The following is a 26,899-nucleotide window of genomic DNA, read 5'->3' as shown; positions in this document are numbered from 1 at the left end:
AAGCACAGCCATTTCAGATCACCGCCTACCTCCCCAGGGAGCCATCCTGGTAATGAATAACTCTCAAGCATATGGATAATCAGGCAACTTGCAACCTCACCTTTGAGTGCCTCCATACTTGAATGGACTTAACAGAGACGTGGACCCCAGGAGCTCTTGTTCTAATCCCAGCTGTCACTGACTTGCCATGTTTTCCTGATCAAATCACAACTTGCTTGCCTCAGTTCCCCATCTGTAACATGGGGATAATACTACTCATCTAACCTCACAATGGTGTCATAAGGATCAATTAGTGTCCATATAGCCCTTTGAATGCACCATACAAATGTTAATGCACTATACAAATGAATGCACCATACAACTATTACTGTCAAAGCCACCTATGATCCTCAGTGAGACGGAGCCAGTGGAGGCTCCTTTAAGGGAAGAGGAATGAGGTCAGTGATTGTGATTCTTCCCTGCAAAGAGAGATGCAGCCTCCCACAGGAGCTGATCTGAGAACACTATTACAAGAAATAGCTGCTGCTCCCGTGGGAGAGAAGAGAAGCTGATGTTCACTTCTGTTACCCACAGATCACATACACCTCAGAGGGAACAATGGGATTTGCTAGCGCTTAGCATCCCCAAAAAATTAAGCCACTTACTTAGGCCTTGTCTACACTACACAGTTTTGTCAACAAAAGTCAGCTTTCATTGACAAAACAAAGATGCCAAAATATGGTGTAAAGAAAAGGAGTACTTGTGGCACCTTAGAGACTAGCAAATTTATTTGAGCATAAGCTTTCGTGATGCATCCGATGAAGTGGCTGTAGCTCACAAAAGCTTATGCTCAAATAAATTGGTTAGTCTCTAAGGTGCCACAAGTACTCCTTTTCATTTTGCGAATACAGACTAACATGGCTGCTACTCTGAAACCTGAAAATATGGCGTGACAGGGTCAGGCCAGATGGCTATAGGAGAGTAATAGAAGGCAGATATATTAGCCCCAGGCTAAGCAGGTCCCTTTTCCCTGGGTAAGATAACAGGGAAGGTTTTTTTTGAAACAGAAAGAAAGTTTATTGGTAACGCTTACAGAATTACCAAAGAAAACAAAACAACTATGCAACAAAACAACGCAATCAGAAGGTATAACACAGCAGCTTTCAGGAGGGAGAAGTGTTCAGGCTAGCCTGGGCCCAGAGCGGGGGGGCTTCCTCGACACTCGTGGTCTTCCACCCTCCTGAGTTACCTGGTGGCCTAGAGCGGGGGGGCTTCCTCGACACTCGTGGTCTTCCACCCCCTCGAGTTACCCAGTGCCGCGCCCAGTGTCACCGATCCTCCGCCTCCTGAGAGTGCCCGGTAAGATGGGCACGGCTGCGGGGTGGGCGGTTTAGGGAGGGGGGGTAGACACCCATGTATTATAGGACCCCTCCTAGATGACAGGAATGATGGTATCCACAGCGGCAACGGCTTGGGCTGGCGTCCCTCGCTCTTCCCCTCAATCAAAGGGTCAGACGGAGGGAACCGGACGGGGTCACCGAGCAGAGAACCCCAGACAGCGCCCACCGCTCCTCGAAGGCTTCAAGGGAGTCGGTGGACGCCGCCCAGAGGAACTCCGCTCGGATACGTGAGTGTACTGAGGATCGGAAAACGGCCCCACAATCGCAGGACGTTTCATGGGCCAACCTCCTCTCTCTGGTTTTATAAATGGCTGTTTTAGCCAAAGCTAGGAGGAGGTTGACCAGAAGATCCCGCGACTTTGTGGGGCCACGGATGGGAAGTGTATAGATAAAAAGGTGGGGGGAAAAATGAAGCCAGAAGCGTAATAGAATATTTGTGAGGAGCCGGAAAAGGGGCTGCAATCTGGCACACTCTAAATACACGTGCGCCAGGGTTTCCCTCACATTACAGAAAGGACAAGTGTCCGGAATGGGGGTAAACCGTGTCAAAAACACGCCCGTGCTCACAGCTCCGTGAAGGAGCCGCCAACTGATGTCCCCGACGGGCCTTGGGACCAGGGTGGAATACAGGCTGGCCCACCGAGGTTGCTCACCCTCCAAAGGTGGCAGGAGATCCTGACACTTTGTATCGGGGCGGGACACCAGGGTGTGGGCGTGAAGGGTGTGAAGCGTAAGTGTATATAAGTATTTCCGTGAAGCAATTTGAAAGCTAACCGGCTGTAGTTCGTGCAGCCGGCTTGCAGTGAAAAGGTGGGGGGTTTGTTGGGATCTACGGGGTGGGGGCCCGATGGAAAGGTCCGGCGGGCCTGGGGTAAGGGATGGGCGGGGTGCGCCCTCGCACAAGGCTCGGCTAACATAAGCCCGAGCAGCGGGGGTCAAGGCGGCCTTCACCTCCTGAAGTACGCGCCGGGGGGTACGGAGGCTGGAGAGCCCCATGCGCCGAGCGAGCATCAGGGGATCCAGCCAGTCTCTCTGGTCGTAGTCCAGGAGGTCTCCGACCCTCGTAACTTCCGCCAGGACCAACCTCTGGCGCACCGAGCGGGACTCCGCCACCTGCACACGGAGCTGGGGGTTGTGTAGCAGGGGCTCCGTGAGGAGATCTGCCCCCACGGTGGCCGCCACGGACCTGGTTGTTAAAAACAATTTCCAGGTCCGGAGGAGGTCCTGGTAGAAGACCGGCAGCCCGGAGAGGTCTCGCGGAAAACCCCTCGGAGAAAGATAAAAGAGCTGCCGGTCATATCGAAGCCCTTGGAAACGGCGCAGGAAGGCGTGCGCCAGTATGCTCCATGTTGAACTACTTGCACTATAAAAGAGCCACTGCAGGGCCTGGAGGCGGAAAACGCGGACCTGAGTGTACAGACACTTCAGGCCCTGCCCTCCTTCCTTCAGGGGTAGATGAAGAACTCCAACAGGGGCCCAGTGCATTCCTGACCAGAAGAACTCTAGAATCAATCTCCGGAGGTGGGTCAGGAAACCCGGGGCCGGGGCCAGGGTGTTGAGCCGGTACCAGAGCGTGGACAGGACTAGTTGGTTAAGCACCAGTGCTCTCCCTCGGAGGGAGAGACATCGGAGTAGCCTCGTCCATCTCCGGATCCGCTCTATCACCCCGCCCTCTAAATTTTGCCAGTTCTCCGGCGGGGAAGGATGCGTGGCGGAAAGGTAAACACCGAGATAGAGCAGTGGACCTGCACTCCACCGGATGGTCTGAAGTGCGGGTGGGAGGGAGCTCACCTGCCGCCAGTCCCCCACCGCCAAGCCAGAGCTCTTGACCCAGTTGACTCGGGCGGAGGAGGCTGCCGAATAGATGGCTTGGCATGCCTCCACTCGCGCCAAGTCGCCCGGGTCCTGGACCACGAGGAGTACGTCATCGGCGTACGCCGACAGGACCAGCCGCAGCTCTGGCTCCCGCAGCACCAACCCTGTCATCCTCCTGCGGAGGAGACAGAGGAAAGGCTCGATCGCCAGAGCATACAACTGGCCCGAGAGGGGGCACCCCTGCCGCACTCCTCGCCCGAAGCTGACCGGTTCAGTCAGGGTCCAGTTGAGCCTAACCAAACACTCCGCGGAGGCATACAGCAACCGGAGAAAACTCACAAACTGAGGTCCAAATCCAAACGCCTGCAGAGTGCCCAGGAGGTACCCATGGTCTACTCTATCAAACGCCTTCTCCTGATCAAGAGACAGGAGGGCGAACGATAGACCATCTCTCCGCCCGAGTTCCAAAAGGTCTTGGACTAGAAAGAGGTTGTAGAAAATGCTGCGACCCGGGACAGTATAGGTCTGGTCTGGGTGGACCACGTCCGCCATCACGGACCCTAGCCGCAGCGAGATTGCTTTCGCTAAGATTTTGTAATCCGTGCTAAGGAGTGAGACGGGACACCAGTTTCGTAAATCGCGGAGGTCCCCCTTCTTCGGCAGCAAAGCGAGCACCGCTCGCCTGCATGACAGAGGGAGGACCCCGCTCTGCAAGGACTCAGCCCAGACGGTGACTAGGTCTGGGCCGAGAAAGTCCCAGAACGCGCGGTAAAACTCCACGGTCAGCCCGTCCATGCCCGGAGATTTATTGGTGGGCATGCGACGGAGGGCTTCCGAGAACTCGGCCAGGGTGAGAGGCAGCTCTAGCCGGTCTCGGTCGCCCACGCTGACCGTGGGGAGTTCCTCCCAGAGCACCTCGCAAGCGTCAGGATCGGTCGGGTCCGGGGAGAAAAGGCTTGTGTAGAAGTCACGGGCCCTCCCACACATCTCCTCCGGATCCGTGAGGGGGGTGCCGTCTTCCACAAGAAGGCAGGTGACGTGTTTCTTGGCCCCCCTCGTTTTCTCCAGGGCATAGAAGAAGCGGGAGCCACGGTCCATCTCCCGAAGGAGGCGGATGCGGGATCGAACGAAGGCACCTCGGGCCCGGTGGTCCTCGAGGGCCCGGAGCTCCTCCCGCTTCTCCCGGCACGCTCCGCAGAGAGACGGGTCCTCGGGATCGGCGGCCAGGCGCCTCTCCATCTCTAAGACCTCCCATTCCAACTGCTCTATCGCCGCATTTCGCCGTCGGCTGGTGCCCCGAGTGTAGTCACGGCAGAAGAGCTTGGCGCGCACCTTCCCGAGATCCCACCATCGCCGCACCGAGGGAAAGGCACGCCACTGCTCTCGCCAGGCCAGCCAAAACTCCCGGAAGGACATCACAAAGCTCTCATCCTCCAACAGGCTGTTATTAAAGTGCCAATAGGCCGGCCCCGGTCTCTCTGCACGGAGGGAGACAGTTACAGTGACTAAATGATGATCGGAGAATGGGGCCGGCCGAATGGCGGAGGAGTGGGCCTGTGAAAGATGGAAACGGGATAAGTAAATACGGTCCAACCGAGAGTGGTGTGACCGATGGGCCTCCACCCGGACAAAGGTGAACGTGGAGGTGTCATCTGGGTGATGGTCACGCCAGACGTCCACTAGGGAGTGATGGTCGACTATCCCTTGGAGAATATTCGCAGCGGCCGGACTCGGTTCGGCCCCTGAGCGGTCCCGTTCCTCTAGGGTGGTGTTAAAGTCCCCTCCCAGGAACAGGCACTCATGCGAATCCAGGGTGCCGAGAAAGTCGGACACCTGCTGATAAAATTGTGGCCGCCTGGAGCTCATTTGCGGGGCATAGATATTAACAAGATTAACCACGAGCCCCTCCATACGGACTCGAAGGTGCAGCACGTGGCCCGGCACGGCCTCATTGACCCCTAGCACCTCAGGCCGTAGGTTAGGGGAGAATAGGGTTGCCACTCCAGCCTGCCAGGTCGCAAAGTGGCTAAAGTATACCCCGTCCCCCCACTCCAGCCGCCACCTGTCCTCGGCGGCCGGGTCCGTATGGGTCTCCTGCAGGAAAACTACAGAGTACCTCCCCTCCCGAAGGTAAGAGAGCACCTGGGACCTGCGGAGAGCCATCCTACAGCCCCTGGTATTCAGGGTCGCAATAATAAGAGGCGTCATGCGGAGGGCTGGGGGGGTGGGGGCCTCGTATTGGCGGGGGGGTTCAGGGCCCCCGGCGGGTTGCACAGCAACCCATGACCCATCCCGTGGGTGAGTAGATCGCGTCGGAAGCTGCGGGCTCGCTCGTAGGCCGCAGCACCGCGCTTTCCTTGCCCCCTGCCCTCCTTTATAAGGGCCTTTGTGGCCTGGAGGAGTTGATCAAAGTCCCCCCATAGCCGAAGAGCCAGCTGTGCCCTATCACGGGCGCCACGGGAGTGCTCTAGGAACTTCCGTAGCGCATGCCGCAGCTCATGGGGGGGTGGGGTTACAATTCCCGAGGTATTCCCTGATGGGCCTCTTAATACAGCCTCGTGGTCCGCCAAGGCAGGTAGACAGGGTGCGGACCACCGACGGGGCGTCTGACAGGCTGGGGTTATTAAATTCATTTCACGCCTTGGGGTGGAGGGGGATGGCAGGGAAAAAACTGCCACTCCTAACGGGTCGCGACTAGAAAGTGCAAAGACTGCTCCCTGGGGGGAGTCTGCAAAAGGCGGAAAGGAAATAACCCCAGGGGCGGCATTAACATTGCGGGAGGAGGGACCTTGGGCGGGGGCAGGGGTAAGGCTCTGGGGAGCAGGAGGCGAGCAGCTAAAGAAAAGTGCCTCCTGAGCAGAGTCAAGGGTTAACGGGGAAGGGGAGGGGCTCCCAATAATGCTAGGTGCTGGCTCCATGGTGGTTTTAGCGGTCACGGCATCAGGTGGTGGACCGCCTTCCGCAGGGTGCTCACCCGGGAAGGCAAAAAGGGGGAGGGAGCATGGGGAAAGGGAGGTTGGGGTAAGGCTGCCCAGCTCGAGGTCAGCCGGCAGCAAATCATCCCCTCCCTGGGTGACCGGGGTCAAATCTAGGGCCTCAATCTCCGCATACACGGAGGAGAGGCCAACTCCTGCCACCCCGGGGGCCTCTCCTCTAAGGCCCACCTCAACGGCCGCCTCGGGGTCCGCGGGGGGTTCGGGTAGCGCCTGGGCAGAAGGGGTGTCCTCAGAAGTCTCGGAGGGGAGGGTCTCCCGTGGAGGGGGGATTCTGCCCTCCAATGCCAGTCCGTCTTCCCCTCCCGACACCGGCGGATGGATCTCGCTCGCGGCCGTGGCGGGAGGCTCGATAGCAGTGCCTCCTTTCCTGGTCTTCCGGGGGGCTTCCGCGTCGGGTGGATGCAGCGGAGCTCGAGCCTTCCGCTTGCCTCACTTCCCCTGGACTAGGGTCCAGCCCTCCATAGCATCATCTGGGGGTTGGCTAGCAGGGGTCGTGTCGGGGGGCGGAGGCAATGGTTTAGGGGTTCGGGGAGGTAGCGGTGGGGCAACATGAGGGGCGGGGGCTTCTCCTTGGGGAGGGCCCTCTCTTATACCCGATAATATCCTTGCCACACCCTCCTCCATGGGCTCTATTGGGTTGGTACTAGCAAGGGTGGAAACCCCTTGCTCGCCCGGGCATTGTAGGGAAGGTATCTCTTGGGCCCGGACGGGAGCAGCGATGGGTCGAATAGGAGGAGGGTTGGTTTCAGGTACTGGGCAGCCAGGGGCGTCGGCAGCGACGGGGCTGATGTCCTGCCGGGTCTCGGGGGTTTCGGGTGCCCCTCCCCCCCGAGCCAAAGGGCAGTCTCTGCGGACGTGCCCCGCTGAGCGGCAGAGGTAGCACCGGGCCTCTCCGGTAGAATAAAAGACCCGATAGCGGGCTCCCTCGTAGGGGACTAGAAAGGACCCCTCAAGCGCCTCTCCGTCACGCGCCCCTGCCGGTGGTAGAAGCTGCACTTGCCGGCGGAACGAAAAAATGTGACGGAGGGTGGGGTCCTTGCAGCCCAACGGGAGAGGGCTGATGACAGAAACAAGTTTCCCCAGGGTGGAAAGAGCGGGTAACAGGGCAGCATTGGGTAAGAAGGGAGGAATGGAGGTAAGGACGAGGCGAACGCCCAGGTCTTCTAACGGTTCTAGGGGGACAAACACCCCCCCTACCGTCAGGCCCCTCTCCACCGCCTCCTGGGCGGCATCCTCCGAGGCTAAGAAGAAAACGACCTTCCCATACATCTTGGAGGCCGCCACAATAGCCGTGGGTCCTACCACCTTCGCCAACGCCTGCACGTATGTCTCCACGTGGGGCGAGGCGGGCACCAGGAGGCAACGGACGCCGTGCTTCCTGGTCAAGGCGGGGAAAGGGCCTCGGCCGCTGGTGATGGTGGTGGAGGCGGGGGGGGGGGGCGAGATGACGAGGCGGCAGGCAGCGGGAAGCCTGCTGCCGCCCGGGCATACGTCCTGGGGGCCGGGGGAGGGACAATCGCAGAGCTGGTGGAGGGAAACGCTGGGAGGGGCGCCACGGTTGATGACGAGGCCGCAGCGGTGGGGGCAGCCCCTGCCATGGAGGGCTCAGTGGTTTTAGCGGGGCCCTTTCCTTTCCACCCGCCCTGGCCCTTCCGGCGAACCGGGGGGGGGTTTCCTAGAATCTGGGGGGGTGGTGGGTGCAGCAGCAGCAGCAATCACCCTGGTGCCTCCTGCTACCGGTGCCCTAGCAGGGGGGGTGGCAAGTACCTTAACAATAGTAGTAGGGGGGGGACCTTGGGGGTCGGGCAGGGGTGGTGGTGGGGAAGGGACAACTAATTTTATTAAAGCAGTCTCGCCCCTCTCGTTCCCCGCCATTGTGAGCAGGGAGAGACAGGGAAACACCGGAAGGAGGAGGGGGGAGGGGAAAAGGCGGAATAGCCCCTCCTTCCGCTGGCTGCGGACGGGAAGGGAAAAATGCCAAGGGAGGGGGGCTGGGAGGAGGGGGGGGACAAAATCGGGGACCAGTAAAAGGGGCAAGTTGTGGGATAAGCAATCCGGGGGGGGGGGGTGCAGACCCACACACGTTTGTCCAAAGAGTCTCGGTTGGTCGGTTGTTAGGTCCGGTCCGGAAGGCAAAGTTCAAAGCAAACAGCTGGATCCGAAGGGAGATGGCAGGTTGCCAGCAGGGACAGACTGCGGGGGGGCCGTGACAGTTGTAATAACGATGGGGGGGTAGGGGCACCGATGGATCGGGGGTGGGGGTCTCCACGCCACACCCCCTGTGCCGCCACAAACGCAAGTAATCACAGTCAAACTCCCCCCCACGAGAGTATAATTCAGAAAGTTACTCAATCTTACGGCCTTCGTCACGATGATTTATATTATTTCTTCTGTCTGCTGAAATCTCCGTCTCCGGCTGTGTTGGCTGTGTTCCAAGTCCTCCGGTATGTTAAGAATGTTGTAAGGTCCGAGCTGCTGGCAAAACGGCTGGGTCTGGGGGTTTCCACTCCCTCCTCCGGACAGCAAAATCGGCAATCTTCCCCCCCCTCCTCCGGGGGCTCAGCTGAGGCAAATAGCTGCGCCCGAAAGCAGGCGTGGGGGGGGATGGCCGGCGAAGGACATAGACGGAAAAAAAAACACAAAAAATAAAAGAAAAATCAGAAAAGCGTCTGGCCCGGTCGGGGGGGGGACTAAGGCAGGTGCAAAAAGTAAGAAAATCCGGGCCAGGGGGCTTTAGGAAAGAATAGAAAGCAGATAGCTGAGGAGCAAGCAAAAGACGTTCCGTTTCCTAACAGGGAAGGTTTTTTTTGAAACAGAAAGAAAATTTATTGGTAACGCTTACAGAATTACCAAAGGAAACAAAACAACTATGCAACAAAACAACGCAATCAGAAGGTATAACACAGCAGCTTTCAGGAGGGAGAAGTGTTCAGGTTAGCCTGGGCCCAGAGCGGGGGGGCTTCCTCGACACTCGTGGTCTTCCACCCTCCTGAGTTACCTGGTGGCCTAGAGTGGGGGGGCTTCCTCGACACTCGTGGTCTTCCACCCCCTCGAGTTACCCAGTGCCGCGCCCAGTGTCACCGATCCTCCCTCTCCTGAGAGTGCCCGGTAAGATGGGCACGGCTGCGGGGTGGGCGGTTTAGGGAGGGGAGGGTAGACACCCATGTATTATAGGACCCCTCCTAGATGACAGGAATGATGGTATCCACAGCGGCAACGGCTGGGGCTGGCGTCTCTCGCTCTTCCCCTCAATCAAAGGGTCAGACGGAGGGAACCGGACGGGGTCACCGAGCAGAGAACCCCAGACAGCGCTCACCGCTCCTCGAAGGCTTCAAGGGAGTCTTTGGACGCCGCCCAGAGGAACTCCGCTCGGATACGTGAGTGTACTGAGGATCGGAAAACGGCCCCACAATCGCAGGACGTTTCATGGGCCAACCTCCTCTCTCTGGTTTTATAAATGGCTGTTTTAGCCAAAGCTAGGAGGAGGTTGACCAGAAGATCCCGCGACTTTGTGGGGCCGTGGATGGGAAGTGTATAGATAAAGAGGTGGGGGGAAAAATGAAGCCAGAAGCGTAATAAAATATTTGTGAGGAGCCGGAAAAGGGGCTGCAATCTGGCACACTCTAAATACACGTGCGCCAGGGTTTCCCTCACATTACAAAAAGGACAAGTGTCCGGAATGGGGGTGAACCGTGTCAAAAAGACGCCCGTGCTCACAGCTCCGTGAAGGAGCCGCCAACTGATGTCCCCGACGGGCCTTGGGACCAGGGTGGAATACAGGCTGGCCCACCGAGGTTGCTCACCCTCCAAAGGTGGCAGGAGATCCCGCCACTTTGTATCGGGGCGGGACACCAGGGTGTGGGCGTGAAGGGTGTGAAACGTAAGTGTATATAAGTATTTCCGTGAAGCAATTTGAAAGCTAACCGGCTGCAATTCGTGCAGCCGGCTTGCAGTGAAAGGGTGAGGGGTGTGTTGGGATCTACAAGGTGGGGGCCCGATGGAAAGGTCCGGCGGGCCTGGGGTAAGGGATGGGCGGGGTGCGCCCTCGCACAAGGCTCGGCTAACATAAGCCCGAGCAGCGGGGGTCAAGGCGGCCTTCACCTCCTGAAGTACGCGCCGGGGGGTACGGAGGCTGGAGAGCCCCATGCGCCGAGTGAGCATCAGGGGATCCAGCCAGTCTCTCCGGTCGTAGTCCAGGAGGTCTCCGACCCTCGTAACTTCCGCCAGGACCAACCTCTGGCGCACCGAGCGGGACTCCGCCACCTGCACACAGAGCTGGGGGTTGTGTAGCAGGGGCTCCGTGAGGAGATCTGCCCCCACGGTGGCCGCCACAGACCTGGTTGTTAGAAACAATTTCCAGGTCCGGAGGAGGTCCTGGTAGAAGGCCGGCAGCCCGGAGAGGTCTCGCGGAAAACCCCTCGGAGAAAGATAAAAGAGCTGCCGGTCATATCGAAGCCCTTGGAAACGGCGCAGGAAGGCGTGTGCCAGTATGCTCCATGCCGAACTACTTGCACTATAAAAGAGCCTCTGCAGGGCCTGGAGGCGGACAACGCGGACCTGACTGTACAGACACTTCAGGCCCTGCCCTCCTTCCTTCAGGGGTAGATGAAGAACTCCAACAGGGGCCCAGTGCATTCCTGACCAGAAGAACTCTAGAATCAATCTCCGGAGGTGGGTCAGGAAACCCGGGGCCGGGGCCAGGGTGTTGAGCCGGTACCAGAGCGTGGACAGGACTAGTTGGTTAAGCACCAGTGCTCTCCCTCGGAGGGAGAGACATCGGAGAAGCCTCGTCCATCTCCGGATCCGCTCTATCACCCCGCCCTCTAAATTTTGCCAGTTCTCCGGCGGGGAAGGATGCGTGGCGGAAAGGTAAACGCCGAGATAGAGCAGTGGACCCGCACTCCACCGGATGGTCTGAAGTGCGGGTGGGAGGGAGCTCACCTGCCACCAGTCCCCCACCGCCAAGCCAGAGCTCTTGACCCAGTTGACTCGGGCGGAGGAGGCTGCCGAATATATGGCTTGGCATGCCTCCACTCGCGCCAAGTCGCCCGGGTTCTGGACCACGAGGAGTACGTCATCGGCGTACGCCGACAGGACCAGCCGCAGCTCCGGCTCCCGCAGCACCAACCCTGTCATCCTCCTGCGGAGGAGACAGAGGAAAGGCTCGATCGCTAGAGCATACAACTGGCCCGAGAGGGGGCACCCCTGCCGCACTCCTCGCCCGAAGCTGACCGGTTCAGTCAGGGTCCAGTTGAGCCTAACCAAACACTCCGCGGAGGCATACAGCACCCGGAGAAAACTCACAAACTGAGGTCCAAATCCAAACGCCTGCAGAGTGCTCAGGAGGTACCCATGGTCTACTCTATCAAACGCCTTCTCCTGATCAAGAGACAGGAGGGCGAACGATAGACCATCTCTCCGCCCGAGTTCCAAAAGGTCTCGGACGAGAAAGAGGTTGTCGAAAATGCTGCGACCCGGGACAGTATAGGTCTGGTCTGGGTGGACCACGTCCGCCATCACGGACCCTAGCCGCAGCGAGATTGCTTTCGCTACGATTTTGTAATCCGTGCTAAGGAGTGAGACGGGACACCAGTTTCGTAGATCGCGGAGGTCCCCCTTCTTCGGCAGCAAAGCGAGCACCGCTCGCCTGCATGACAGAGGGAGGACCCTGCTCTGCAAGGACTCAGCCCAGACGGTGACTAGGTCTGGGCCGAGAATGTCCCAGAACGCGCGGTAAAACTCTACGGTCAGCCCGTCCATGCCCGGAGATTTATTGGTGGGCATGCGACGGAGGGCTTCCGAGAACTCGGCCAGGGTGAGAGGCAGCTCTAGTCGGTCTCGGTTGCCCACGCTGCACGCTGAGGAGCAAGCAAAAGACGTTCCGTTTCCTAACAGGGAAGGTTCCAGAATAATCAGGAACCTTTGGGAGACAATTAAGACAGGCTGATTAGAACAACTGCAGCCAATCAAGAAGCTGCTAGAATCAATTAAGGCAGGCTAATCAGGGCACCTGGTTTTTAAAAAGGAGCTCACTTCAGTTTGTGGTGTGCATGTGAGGAGCTGGGAGCAAGAGGCACTAGGAGCTGAGAGCGAGAATGCGGACTGTTGGCGGACTGAGGTGTACAAGCATTATCAGACACCAGGAGGGAGGTCCTATGGTGAGGATAAAGAAGGTATTGGGAGGAGGCCATGGGGAAGTAGCCCAGGGAGTTGTAGCTGTCGCACAGCTGTTCCAGGAGGCACTCTAGACAGCTGCATTCCACAGGGCCATGGGCTGGAACCCGGAGTAAAGGGCGGGCCTGGGTTCCCCCCAAATCCTCCCAACTCCTGGTCAGACACAGGAGGAGTTGACCTGGAGTGTGAATTCAGAAAAACGGCCAAGCTGAGGGCTGCCGTGAAGCTCCAAGGCGAGCAAATCCGCCAATAAGCGCAAGACCCACCAAGGTAGAGGAGGAACTTTGTTACAATGGATTTTAGGGCCTAACTTCAGGCGACCAAGTTTGAAAATTGTAGCTTAAGTGTTTTCCTTCTAAATGATGTGGTATTACCACGGTTTTTTAAAATAAAATATTATATACTACCACTTGGGAATTCACAACATGCAACAGAGAGGCAAATTGAACCCTGAACTCCTAGCTGAATATTTCCATCACACCTCTAGTCCAATAACTGGGAGGGAGGTATGGCCATTCCCTCTGCATTCTGAAACTCATACATTGAAAAATGTTGTTGTATGGTTTATCATGCTCCAGGCAAAATAAGAAAATAGAATAGCTAATATTATGGATAAAGTGATTGACAAAACCCAGAGAAACCAAGGGAGATTGAGTAACATAGAGAAACGGGGTGGATATGAAATCACAGCAAAGAAGGGAAATGTTCTCAGATGTCAGTAAGAATTATAGACAGGCATATGGGCAAAAAGAAAAAAACAACTTCGCTGAATAAAATAAGAGACAAAACATCTTGTTAAATCTAATGCTGTAATAAGAATATTAGCTTTGCATTTTATAGCAGGAATTTATTAAGAATGTTAATCTATGACTAATCAATGATATTTTAAAGCCTGCCACCTGCCACTTAACCACACAAAAACAACCCAATAAAATCCAGTTTCCCATAAATCACAAGCCTTTGTATTGGTGTATTAATAAAAATAATAATGCTCTGTATGCAAAACCCATATACAGGAAACACAAAATAATATTAGATTCTGATGGGAAGTGAAACTGCTTATTGTAAGACAAGTGAAGAGAGTCCAGGACCAAAATTTTCTATTTATTTAAAGCTACAGCAATGTTCTCTTACCTAAAGCTTTCATGCATCTGACCTTCTGATTCCAAAAGGCTGGCTGTGTCCTAATTCGTTGATTGTCTGTTATGAATTCAATTTCTACAGTTTCCGTTATTTCATCTCTCAAAAGAATGAATATTTCACCAGGGTTCTATAAAGTTAGAAATATGCTCCCATTAGCCTTTCACCAAATTAAACTGAAACCATAAAATGTAAATTATATGCTTTAATGTAAGTTGCAAGAAAAGTTCTTTTACCAATAGCTTTATATCCTGAAATATTATTATATAACAGCTGTGATGCTATTTCATTAAGTTCTCCTTTATGTTTCTCTAAGTAAAAAATTGACAGGATTATTGTAATAGTTTGAATTCTGTTTACTAAAACCATATATAATTAAATTCTTTTCACTGTAAGCCTAAGATCATATATTCACTTCCAGTCCACAAAGGGTGACATTCCCCTCATGAAGGGGACCCCTACACTACTTAAAACACACTTAAACACTCAGAATTGGATTCATGGGTAAGGAACTTAAGTGGTACAATGGTCTTCTGCGGACCCTCTGACCAAGAGAGAATTTCAACATAGAGAACATTAGTGAGCTACAGTACGTGATGGGCCAAATTCAAAGGTGACCTAGGTGGTGTAAGCTGCATCTCAGAGGTGGTATAAAACTGCATCTCAGTTTTAGGGGTAAGCTGGTGCATTTTAAATACTAAAGTCAGAATTATAGTAAGGCAAGGAACTAACAAGAAGGTGTAAAATAAAATAAGCTGACTACTTTATCTTATGCCTTCCTGCGCCCGCCCCTTATTTGTTCTCCATGCACTGCTCAACCGTCTCTGTATACAAGTGACACCAGTTAATACTCACTCATGGTGACTCCCACTGTCATACTGGTCTGTAATGTTGCACTGTTCAACATCTTTTAACCTGGCCCACTGATTTGTGGCAAATTTATATATTTTCACTGGGAAAATATAAACACATGCTAGTGTTCTTTGAAGAACAGAACAAGAGTCAGAACAACCATTCACTATGAACAATTCACTGCGCTATATTTGCCACCCTTCAGATCAGCTAAAACTGAACTAAATTTCACCCTTAATCTCTTTATTAGTCCTTCAAAACAAAATGTATACCCTTATATCACTACATAATCTCCCTTCTGAATGTGATGGGGCGATCCGTGCATGAAACGACCCTTCAGAACAGCAATCTGGGGGCAGGAGGATAATCTAGGCCCTTGTTTTTCTTATCTTTTTAACCAGAAAGATTTCCCAAAAGTCAAAAGGGAATATATTTGTTTCACTGTTTAGAGAAGCAGTTTAATACTTTCTAGTATACCCCCTGTTCCCAAAATAATAATTTCCTAATTTATATTATCGAAAGGTCCTATAGAACTTAACAGACAATGACAACTCTTCCAAAAAAAATCGGAACTAACCTAGAAAATTCTATAAAAGGGATATTCATTATTAAATTCAATTTGTTAGGTTAAAATTCTATTGCAAGTTTCTACGGTTTAGAATAATACTCTCCATCTTCATAATGGGGCTTTCCAGTGAGGAAAAACAGTATTTCTCAGAAGTACATATTTTAAAGCATACTAACTGTAATTCTTTATTCAATTCTATAGGTTTTAGTGTAATATATGTAGAGCCCTATTGGTTTCATCAGTGCTGATTACTGAAAGAGTTTCCAAAATAGTAAAAGTTTTAAACTAAATATGTTCTATATGCATGTCTTTCATCTGATTTTCAGCTATAATCAGTAATCTAGGGTTCGCTGAACCACTGCTACTCAGTGGCATGGAATAGCCTATTTGTAACATAGCAGCCAAAACTGTGCAACATTCCTTCCACTTCTCTGCCATGCCATTATTCACCTGATTCTTCAGCCCTCACATGACTGTGGCCACTTACTTGTCTAAGGGCTACAGGGTTGGGGTTCAGATGTTGCACTCTTTATACAGTTTTCATGCTTTTGTGTTTTCTCACATACAGTGTTGATTTTTAAAAATGAGCATTCATATGTTTGTACACACACACACATACACACATCTACCACCCCAAACCTGATTCTTACTGAGAGGCAATTAATATCTTTTGAAAGTTCCTGACTACAATTTTCCTTTACATTGCAATGAAACATGTTGAAGCGGAATTATATCTGACCCAATCTGCCAAAACAATTTTTAATAGAAGTAAAGTCATGTAACGATTGTCCCAAATCCATATTAGTTTGCAGATGTTTGTATTGGATGTGACACACAGACAGCATAACTCCCACTGCAGGTAAACTCTCATTTGTGCTCCAGAGTAGTGATCTGCCCCACAGAACTGACATGCTATGAAGGAGCTTGTAGCAGTGGCAGGGCAGAAGAGTGATATTTATCCCTAACTTTTTAGCATTGAAAGGTCTTACCTCACAGGATACCCTTTCTGGTAGCACCAATACTGATGGTCTTGAAGTTTCCAACGTTCCAGAAACGACTTCAGTTTCCAAACTCACATCTGTTTTCACTGATACTCCTCCTTCATTCAACTGCAAGTTAACTTCAGAGTTATTTTGGTAATCTGAAAGATATAATATTGTTTTGAAATGTATTGTTAGTCATCCTACACAAATAAAACATGATGGGCTGAAAACTGCTAGACGATGATTATTTACAAAATGCTACTGATGTACGTGGCATTTTGTGAAGAAATAAAAGAAAGTAGATGAAATCCTGGCCCCATTGAAGTCAATGGATTTCATCCAGTGTCCTTGTCCAAAATTCCCACAACCCATATTCATCTCAATAGTCTTTGCTCACATGAGAAGTTTCACTGAGGTAAAACGTATTTGGCTTTGTCTACAATGGGGATTTGCCACCAGTGTAGTTGCAACAGCAAACCACAGTCTATGCAGGATAAACTGAGATAAGCAATGATTTTCATCACTGCAGCTTATCCTTGTTTCAAACGGGGCTAAGCTTTACTGATGCAAATGCCACTCACCTGACTCAACAGGTAGGAAACTTTATAGGAGCTGCTGGGGGCAGACAGCCGCTGGGAAAGGGCTGGGGGAGGGGACACACACCAGAACACAAAAGGTGGGCCCTTTCTCCTCCAGGGTTTCTCTGCCTCCCATTGGCCAGCCAGAGGGAGTTGGGAGGTAATTGGCTCCTTTTCCCCCCCACCCCATTAATTTAAACCTTTGCCTAGGTCTTTTGGAGCTTCTCACTCCATTTTAGCTATCCTACCCTCCTCTGTAGTTTTAGGATACAAGCCGTGTATTTCAGGATGTTATAGATCTAATCAATTACCTCTTTTGGGAGGTTAGGAAGAAACTTTTCCCATTGGTGCCAAATGGTGAGGGGCCTTTTGGGTTTTTTCCACCTTCCTTACAGCCCCATGGAGACAGTTGTGTTAAATAGCAGTAGGACTTAGAAATAAATATTAGTAACTTGTGTGACTGTTTAGTTTGTCATAACTTTTGGCTGGTGTCCAGTGTGGATAAAAAGGCCAAAATGGCCAGTTCCCTGAAGTAAGAGACCTGGGATTTCTTTGGTAGACTTGTGCTTCTGGAAGAAGGGGAGACCTGAAGTCGTTGCAGACTGAGGTCCCTCTTTTGGTACTGTCTGTCCCCATTAGAGTGGGGAGGGTGAGAAGATATACCAGAGTGAGCTGAATCCTAGGGATAGGCTGAGGTTAGTCTACTCTGAGTTATGTGTTTTATGGTTGGAGCCCTGTAACCCTTGCATTGGACCCATTTAAATACCTGGCACACATAAGTCAGGAGAAACGGGGCAGATGACACTGGAGTTGTGTTCAGCCATTAAATCCACCTCTGTGCCTGTTCTCATTCACCTGTGTGTCCTGACCAACTGCAGCATTGTCTGGCTACACTAGGGGTTTGCCTCAGGGCAGCTACACTAGTGAGCTGCTACCAATGGATCTAACCAGGGCAAATCCCTGGCATAGACAAAGGTCTTTGCCATAAATATGTAGTGGATGTAATGAGCAGCATGAGTTCCTTCGTCTGTCATTCACATCTAACAAGATGGACTCACAGCATCCTAAACATATACACTATCTGTGCACGATGATATTCTGATTTTAAAATAAGATACCATCCCATTTAGTTTGTGTGCAATTTACAGTGACGGGTTTCTTCTTTATTCCACAATACTAGTATGGCCGGAAGAGCTGTAGCAGGAGCCCTTCATCCCATCTCAGAATTTTAATGTGAAAACATAAAAGAATTGGCTAAACCCCTTTAAAATCCCTCCTGGCCAGAAGAAAAATCCTCTCACCTGTAAAGGGTTAAGAAGCTAAAGGTAACCTCGCTGGCACCTGACCAAAATGACCAATGAGGAGACAAGATACTTTCAAAAGCTGGGAGGAGGGAGAGAAACAAAGGGTCTGTGTGTCTGTTGGTATGCTGCTTTGCCGGGGATAGAACAGGAATGGAGTCTTAGAACTTTTAGTAAGTAATCTAGCTAGGTATGCGTTAGATTATGATTTCTTTAAATGGCTGAGAATAGAATTGTGCTGAATAGAATGACTATTTCTGTCTGTGTGTCTTTTTTGTAACTTAAGGTTTTGCCTAGAGGGATTCTCTATGTTTTGAATGTAATTACCCTGTAAGGTACCTACCACCCTGGTTTTACAGGGGTGATTCCTTTACTCCTATTTACTTCTATTTCTATTAAAAGTCTTCTTGTAAGAAAACTGAATGCTTTTTCATTTTCTCAGATCCAAGGGTTTGGGTCTGTGGTCACCTATGCAAATTGGTGAGGATTTTTACCAAACCTTTCCCAGAAAGTGGGGTGCAAGGGTTGGGAGGCTTTTGGGGGGAAAGACGTGTCCAAACTATGTGTCTAACAGTAAACCCAGTTAGAGTTTGGTGGTGGCAGTGGTTATTCCAAGGACAAAGGATAAAATTAATTTGTACCTTGGGGAAGTTTTAACCTAAGCTGGTAAAAGTAAGCTGTCATAAATATAAAGGGAAGGGTAAACCCCTTTGAAATCCCTCCTGGCCAGTGGAAAGCTCCTCTCACCTGTAAAGGGTTAAGAAGCTAAAGGTAACCTCACTGGCACCTGACCAAAATGACCAATGAGGAGACAAGATACTTTCAAAAGCTGGGAGGAGGGAGAGAAACAAAGGGTCTGTGTGTCTGTCTATATGCTGGTTTCTGCCGGGGATAGACCAGGAATGGAGTCTTAGAACTTTTAGTAAGTAATCTAGCTAGGTATGTGTTAGATTATGATTTCTTTAAATGGCTGAGAAAAGAATTGTGCTGAATAGAATAACTATTTCTGTCTGGGTATCTTTTTTGTAACTTGAGGTTTTGCCTAGAGGGGTTCTCTATGTTTTTGAATCTAATTACCCTGTAAGATATCTACCATCCTGATTTTACAGGGGGGATTTCTTCATTTCTATTTACTTCTATTTTTATTAAAAGTCTTCTTGTAAGAAAACTGAATGCTTTTTCATTGTTCTCAGATCCAAGGGTTTGGGTCTGTGGTCACCTATGCAAATTGGTGAGGCTTTTTATCCACCATTTCCCAGGAAAGGGGGGGTGCAAGTGTTGGGAGGATTGTTCATTGTTCTTAAGATCCAAGGGTCTGGGTCTGTAGTCACCTAGGCAAATTGGTGAGGCGTTTTACCAAACCTTGTCCAGGAAGTGGGGTGCAAGGTTTTGGGAAGTATTTTGGGGGGAAAGACGCATCCAAACAGCTCTTCCCCAGTAACCAGTATTAGTTTGGTGGTGGTAGCGGCCAATCCAAGAACAACGGGTGGAATATTTTGTACCTTGGGGAAGTTTTGACCTAAGCTGGTAAAGATAAGCTTAGGAGGTTTTTCATGCAGGTCCCCACATCTGTATCCTAGAGTTCAGAGTGGGGGAGGAACCTTGACACCATCCCATTTAGTTTGTGTGCAATTTACAGTGACGGGTTTCTTCTTTATTCCACAATACTAGTATGGCCGGAAGAGCTGTAGCATGAGCCCTTCATCCCATCTCAGAATTTTAATGTGAAAACATAAAAGAATTGGCAATTGCCTCTCCAGAACTGTGTTTTAGAAAAAGCCGTTCTTCACACCCCCCCTACTTCTCAGTTTTATCATTATTACTCCATTCTACTGACTAGCTCTGACATAGTACAAAATGTTAGACAGTCTTGCCACCTCATCTCCCAGGACAGCAGCACATTCGTAACGATACAGGATTATTCAGTATTCTGCAGCACATTTAATGTAGTCTAATGATATTTCAGACTTCTCATCAGCCAGTCAGGATTCTGTGAGCAGTCAGAGGACCAGAGCATTTTGTATTACTGTAAATTATGGAACACTCAGTCAATTACAGTCAAGAACACAGACAACATTAAGGTGCAAACTCGTGATGGGCGGACCTCGACATTTTGGGAATATGTTTTCTTTTCAGATAAGCCCTAAAGGTGACTGATCGGGTGTCCTCCTCAGACTTGCCCAGAAAGAGCTAAGGCAGGCCAGAAAGTCCAGTTAGTGACCGTGATTGCTGGGGAGGGACCATGCTGAGATTGCTCAATCAGGGCAAACTGCAAAGAATGGGGCAGACGATCCCTAACACTGGTGGTCTGTTCTAATAATTAGATTCACCAAGCTAGCAACAAAACAGCTTCTATAATTCCTTACTGGTTACCAAGAAGCCCCAAAATAGTCTTCCTTAACTAATCCAACCTTGGGCTCCTACCCGGACAGCCAAATCAAATATGATGAGGATTACTAAAATCTTATTCACCATAAAGTTCTACCAATTCCAAAGGATCAGACACATTACCCACCAGGTCAATGAATATTTCAGATTTTACTCAAGCACACACATACAGCCAATTCTTATTAACTAATCTAAGATTTATTAAAAAGAAAAGAAAGAGTACTGTCAATAAAGATCATTATACATACAGATAAGAATAAAGTTCTCGAGTCAGTTGCACATTGTAAAGCCCTACTACTGCTATATAAATGCCAGTGTTGAGAGAAGCCAAAATAATTGCTTTCGAAGTAGGAGACATTGAGCCTGTCACAACATTGCAATTATTTTGTAATTATTATGCAGTTTTAGCTCAAATATTAGTCCTCACCATAGGCAAAATCTGCCCCCTCTCTCCTCACACAAATTGTGTAGCCAGACTTGCATGCAGAGACTTCCATGGGAAAGGGGAAGTCCTCCCACCGTGCCACAACACTGCTGCTACTGCAACCCTGTGGATGCAGAAGCTTTTGCTACTACTGTGCCCCTGCTTGATAAGGAGTGATGACCAGTGGATATACATAATTTCATATCCACAAACCCAGCTCCATCTCCTCCCCTGACCGACCCTTTTCCCATCCTCTGCAGCCTGTATGGGGTGCAAGACCTCGTCAAGGACTTTCCAAATCAAACTCCTGAAACTTCTGCACAATGAATTTCATTGCAGGCAGGCATGTGTTTGGTTACAAAAACAGGTGCAGGATTTTCCCTGTATCCTAGATGACCCAGAGAATTCTGACTGACACAGTGAACAGATAGTCATAAGACAGCTTGCGCACGTTACCATTGTGTAAAACAATACTGTACATTTATTATCAAGTCAGATTGTAGCTGATGGATTTTATTATTAATATAAACTTTTGTCATACAAGAACTAATCAATATGGAGCTTAAAGGCGTGAAGGAATGTGGCAAGCTGTCTGCTCTTTGGGTGACCAGCTGTCCCGATTTTATAGGGACAGTCCTGATTTTGGGGTCTTTTTCTTATATCGGCTCCTATTAACTCCCACTCCCTGTCCTGATTTTTCACACTTGCTGTTTGGTCACCCTAGCTACTCTAGAGCCCCTAACATTGCTGACTGCTATTGGAAATATCCCTAACCTAATGAATATCAGAGAGAGATACTGAGAAAGTCTATAGAAAGAAGGTTCAATTACAAAGAGACAGAGCTGGCTATTATCAGTATATGAAGAAAATTGCAGACCAAAGTTTGTCCATCTACACAGTGAATAGAAGGGGTAAGAAAGTGAAATCCCTTGGAAGTAGATCCCTTACTGTTCATCTCAGTAAAGCTGAACCTCAGAATTACCAACACCACAGGAATGGAGGTTGTTCATAACTCTGAAATGTTCGTAACTCTGAAAAAACATTATGGTTGTTCTTTAAAAAGTTTACAACTGAACATTGATTTAATATAGCTTTGAAACTTTACTATACAAAAGAAAAATGCTGCTTTCCCTTTATTTTTTTAAGTAGTATACATTTAATACAGTACTGTACTGTATTTGCTTTTTTGCTTTTTTTTTGGTCTCTGCTGCTGCCTGATTGTGTACTTCCAGTTCCAAATGAAGTGTGTGGTCAGCTGGTCAGTTTGTAACTCTGGTATTCGTAAGTCTGAGGTTCTACTGTATTTTATTCTTGTCATGGTGAACTGATTACATAATAATTCTAACACGTACTCTACAGTCACCTTCAGATTTAGATCAAGATATTCCGATACCCATTTCCCACTCAAACAATGCAAAATTTCAGGTGATGTTAACTCACCTATTTTTATTTTAACCTCAAAAAGCATTTTCACTGACCAAAACAAGCATATTTAAAAATACACTGACTGCATAATATAAAGAAGCTAACTGTGCAAACATATGAAAGATCATGCCAGTTTTACTGGGATAATCCTAGTTAGCCATTTGATTTCCCAGTGTCCCACAAACTTCTTTTCAGGAAGATCTTCTTCCAGGAGATCTTCAATGATCTTAAAACTCAAAAAAGAGTCCTACAAAAAGTGGAAACTCAGTCAAATTACAAAGGATGAATAAAAAAAATAACACAAGTATGTAGTGACAAAATTAGAAAAGCCAAGGCACAAAATGAGATCAAGCTAGTTAGAGACATAAAAAGTAACATGAAAACATTCTACAAACACATTAGAAGCAAGAGGAAGACCAAGGACAGAATAGGCCAGTTACTCAATGAAGGGTGAAAGACAATAACAGAAAATGTGGAAATGGCAGAGGTACTTAATGACTTTGTTTCGGTTTTCACCAAGAAGGTTGGTTGCGATTGGATGTCTAACATAGTTAATGCCAGTGAAAATGAGGTAGGATCAGAGTCTGAAATAGGGAAAGAACATGTCAAAAATTACTTAGACAAGTTAGATGTCTTCAAATCACAGGACCATTAGCAATTATCTTCGAAAAGTCATGGAAGACGGGAGACATTCCAGAAGACTGGAAAAGGGCAAATATACTGCCCATTTATAAAAAGGAAATAAGGACAACCCAAAGAATTACAGACCAGTCAGCTTAACTTCTGTACCTGGAAAGACAATGGAGCAAATAATTAAGAAATCAATTTGCAAACACCTAGAAGATAATGAGGTGATAAGTAACAGTCAACATGGATTTGTCAAGAACAAATTGTGTCAATCCCACCTGATAGCTTTCTTAGAAAGGGTAACAAACCTTGTGGATAGGGGGAAAGTGGTAGATGTGGTATATCTTGACTTTAGTAAGGTTTTTGATACTGTCTCGCATGACCTTCCCATAAACAAACTAGAGAAATACAACCTAGATGGAGCTACTATAAGGTGGGTGCATAATTGGTTGAAAATCATTCCCAGAGAGTAGTTATCAGTGGTTCACAGTCATGCTGGAAGGGCATAATGAGTGGGGTCCCACAGGGATCAGTCCTGGGTCTGGTTCTGTTCAGTATCTTCATCAATGATTTAGATAATGGCATAGAGAGTACACTTACAAAAAGTTTGCGGATGATACCAAGCTGGGAGTTGTTGCAAGTGCTTTGGAGGATAGGATTAAAATCCAAAATGATCTGGACAAAGTGGAGAAATGGTCTCATGTAAACAGGATGAAATTCAATAAGGACAAATGTAAAGTACTCCAATTAGGAAAGAACAATCAGTTGCACACATACAAAATCGGAAATGACTGCCTAGGAAGGGGTACTGCGGAAAGGGATCTGGGGATCATAGTGGATCACAAGCAAAATATGAGTCAACAGTGTAACGCTGTTGCAAAAAAAGCAAACATCATTCTGGGATGTATTAGCAGGAGTATTGTAAGCAAGACACAAGAAGTAAGTCTTCCACTCTACTCGCACTGATTATGCCTCAACTGGAGTATTGTGTCCAGTTCTGGGCACCACATTTCAGGAAAGATGTGGACAAATTGGAGAAAGTCCGGAGAAGAGCAACTAAAATGATAAAAGGTCTATAAAACATGACCTATGGGGGAAGATTGAAAACATTGGGTTTGTTTAGTCTGGAGAAGAGAAGACTGAGAGGGGAGATAACAGTTTTCAAGTACATAAAAGGTTTTTACAAGGAAAAGGGAGAAAAATTGTTCTTCTTAACTCTGAGGATAGGACAAGAAGTAATGGGCTTAAATTGCAGCAAGAATGATTTAGGTTGGACATTAGGAAAAACTTCCTGTCAGAGTGGTTAAGCACTGGAATAAATTGTCTAGGGAGGTTGTGGAATCTTCATCATTGGGGATTTTTAAGAGCAGGTTGGATAAACACCTGTCAGGGATGGTCTAGATAATACTTAGTCCTGCCTTGAGTGCAGGGGACTGGACTAGATGACCTCTTGAGGTCCGTTCCAGTTCAATAATTCTATGATACCTGAAGTGTCCCTGATTTTTCATGTTATCAATCAAAATGTTTGATTTTTGTATATTACGTAATGTCTGTTTAAGACATATTGCTATATGCAAAGTAGAATTTGCTCTGAGTTTACCAGGAACAAACAAGACAGTGAATGACCATTCAGTGTGATGAACAGTGTTTGGAGTGATGTCAAATGAACACAGATGCTATCATAGAATATCAGGGTTTGAAGGGACCTCAGGGGATCACCTAGTCCAACCCCCTGTTCAAAGCAGGACCAATCCCCAATTTTTGCCCCAGATCCCTAAATGGCCCCCTCAAGGATTAAGCTCACAACCCTGGGTTTAGCAAGCCAATGCTCAAACCACTGAGCTATCCCTCCCCCTAGGAGGAGCTAGCAAACAAACAGGGGACTTTAGTAGGGGAGTTCAGCGAGGGACTGTGAAAGCCAGACACACCTAATAAATATTCTCTAAACTTTGACCAGTAACACCCCCCCCCACACACACACACTCCCTGTGCAAAAAACACCACACACACTACACACACTACCCTGCAAGAGTAAAAATAATACAGGCGGAAGTCAGGCAGCAGACTGGGGGTTACCCATCTTATTGCACTGAATGCAACATGCATGATTATCTGTATTGTGGTCAGGTGCTATATGTGTGCATTCGGTACAAGTCGCACATGGCCCTCAGAGACCATGTACGGGGGGCTCAAGACCAGAGTGACTGAACTGGAGGAGTTCACGGACACAGTAGAGTAGTCCCACCCCAAGGCTGACAGCCTCTGTGCTGATGAGGAGGATGAGAGTCTTAGGAAGGAGATCATCAAGTTGGAGAAGACAGAAAAGATCCCATAGTTGGGACCCTGCTTCCAGATGATCTCAAGGTATCCTCTCTCACTGAGGATACCTCTCCCCTGGAGAGGTCGCTCATATTAGGTAGATAGGTAATAGTAATTGGTGATTGAATTAATAGATATATAGATAGTTGGGTTTATGATGATGGAGAGAACCATATGGTGAATTGCCTGCTGTGTGCGACGGCTGAGGGCCTCTCGAGACATCTGTGCAGTGCTGAGGAGGAGCCAAAGGTCGTGGTTCAGTGACATAGGGAGAGATCCTGGAGGCCAAATTTAGGCTGCTAGATAGCAGACTGAAGTCCAGGACCTCCATGGTAGCATTCTCTGAAATGCTTCCCATTCCACAAGCAGGGCCAGTTAGGCAGGCAGAACTGTACGGTCTCAATGCATGGATGAGATGATGGTGTTCAGAGGAAAGATTAAGGTTTATTAGGAACTGGAGAATGTTTTTTTAAAGCAATCCTGGCAATTACAGGCTAGTAAGCCTTCTCCTGTACCAAGCAAAGTAGTTGCAACTATAGTAAAGAATAGAATTATCGGACACATAGATGAACACAGTGTATTTGAGAAGAGTCAACATGGCTTTTGTAAAGGGAAATCATGCCTCACCAATCTATTAGAATTATGTGTGTGTGGGGGGGTCAACAAACATGTGAACAAGGGTGATCCAGTGTAACTGGATTTTCAGAAAGCCTTGACAAAGTCCCTCACCAAAGGCTCTTAAGCAAACTAAGTAGTCATGGGATAAGAGGGAAGGTCCTCTCATGGATCAGTAACTAGTTAAAAGATAGGAAACAAAGGGTCAGAATAAATAGTTAGTTTTCACAGTGGAGGGAGGTAAATAGTGAGGTCCCCTAAGGATTTCTACTGGGATCAGTGTTATTCAACACTGGTAAGTGATCTAGGAAAAAGGGGTAAACAGTGAGGTGACAAAGTTTACAAATGACTCAGAACAAAGCAGTCAGCTTTGGACTTGGGTAACAGTTAAAGGGATTTCACAAAACTGACCAGTCACCCATCAAAATGCTAGATGAAATTGAAGATTGATAAATGCAAAGTACTATATATTGGAAAACATAATCCCAACTAAACATACATAATGATGGGGTCTAAATTAGCTGTTACTACTCAAGAAAGAAATCTTGGAGTCATTGTGGATAGTTCTCTGAAAACATCCGCTCAATGTGCAGCAGCAGTCAAAAAAGCGAACAATGTTAGGAACCACTAGGAAAGGGATAGATAAGACAGAAAATATCTTAATGCCACAATATAAATCAACGGTATTCCCACACCTGGAATACTGCATGCAATTCAGTAGTTGACCCATTTCAAAAAAGAAATATTAGAATCGGAAAAAAGTACAGAGAACCAAAATGATTAAGGGTATAGAACAGCTTCCATGTGAGGAGAGATTAGAAAGACTGGGACTGTACATTTTAGAAAAGAGACAACTAAGGGGACTGGAAGACAGGGAATGGATCACTTGATAATTAGCCTGCTCTGTTCATTCATTCTGAAGCATCTGGCACCAGCCACTGTGAGATGGCAGGATACTGAGCTAGATGGACCATTGGTCCGACCCAATATGGCCATTCTTATGTTCTTATGACACTTTGTCAAAATGAATGGTAGTGTCACATGTCTAGTGTCTCATGATAAACCCATTAAAACAAGTTTTTAGAAGATATTCTCCACTCTGAGCAATATGCATATGTCACTTTAGCTTAGAAACTGGCAGCACTGACAAGAGAACAAGTACTTTTTTATTTTATATGAGTATTTCACAACTCTAAAAAAATGTTGCCATAAAAATGTCCTTTCTATTGTGAAAATATTATCACCTTAAAAAAACACTGATTAGAAAATAAATGTCATTTAGATGTTGTATCTAGCTATAAAGGTTCCAAAGAGA

The 26,899-nt window shown here is 48.6% G+C and overlaps 1 protein-coding gene across 1 annotated transcript in view; it reads right to left on the bottom strand.

Moving 5' to 3' along the window:
* BANK1 (B cell scaffold protein with ankyrin repeats 1) overlaps positions 1–26,899 on the bottom strand; it is a 304,009-nt gene that overhangs the window by 203,856 nt on the left and 73,254 nt on the right. The window contains exons 4-5 of the mRNA XM_084625875.1: positions 15,914–16,065; positions 13,499–13,634 (exon numbers count right to left, since the gene is read on the bottom strand). Of these exons, the coding sequence (XP_084482001.1) occupies positions 13,499–13,634; positions 15,914–16,065 (288 nt within the window). The remainder of the gene's footprint in view (positions 1–13,498; positions 13,635–15,913; positions 16,066–26,899) is intronic.

Source organism: Lepidochelys olivacea (genome assembly GCF_965140295.1).
Source record: "Lepidochelys olivacea isolate rLepOli2 genome assembly, chromosome: 4".
Classification (NCBI taxonomy): Eukaryota; Metazoa; Chordata; order Testudines; family Cheloniidae; genus Lepidochelys; species Lepidochelys olivacea.
Note: the sequence above shows the minus strand (reverse complement) of the source record. Positions and strands in the feature narration are given on the sequence as shown.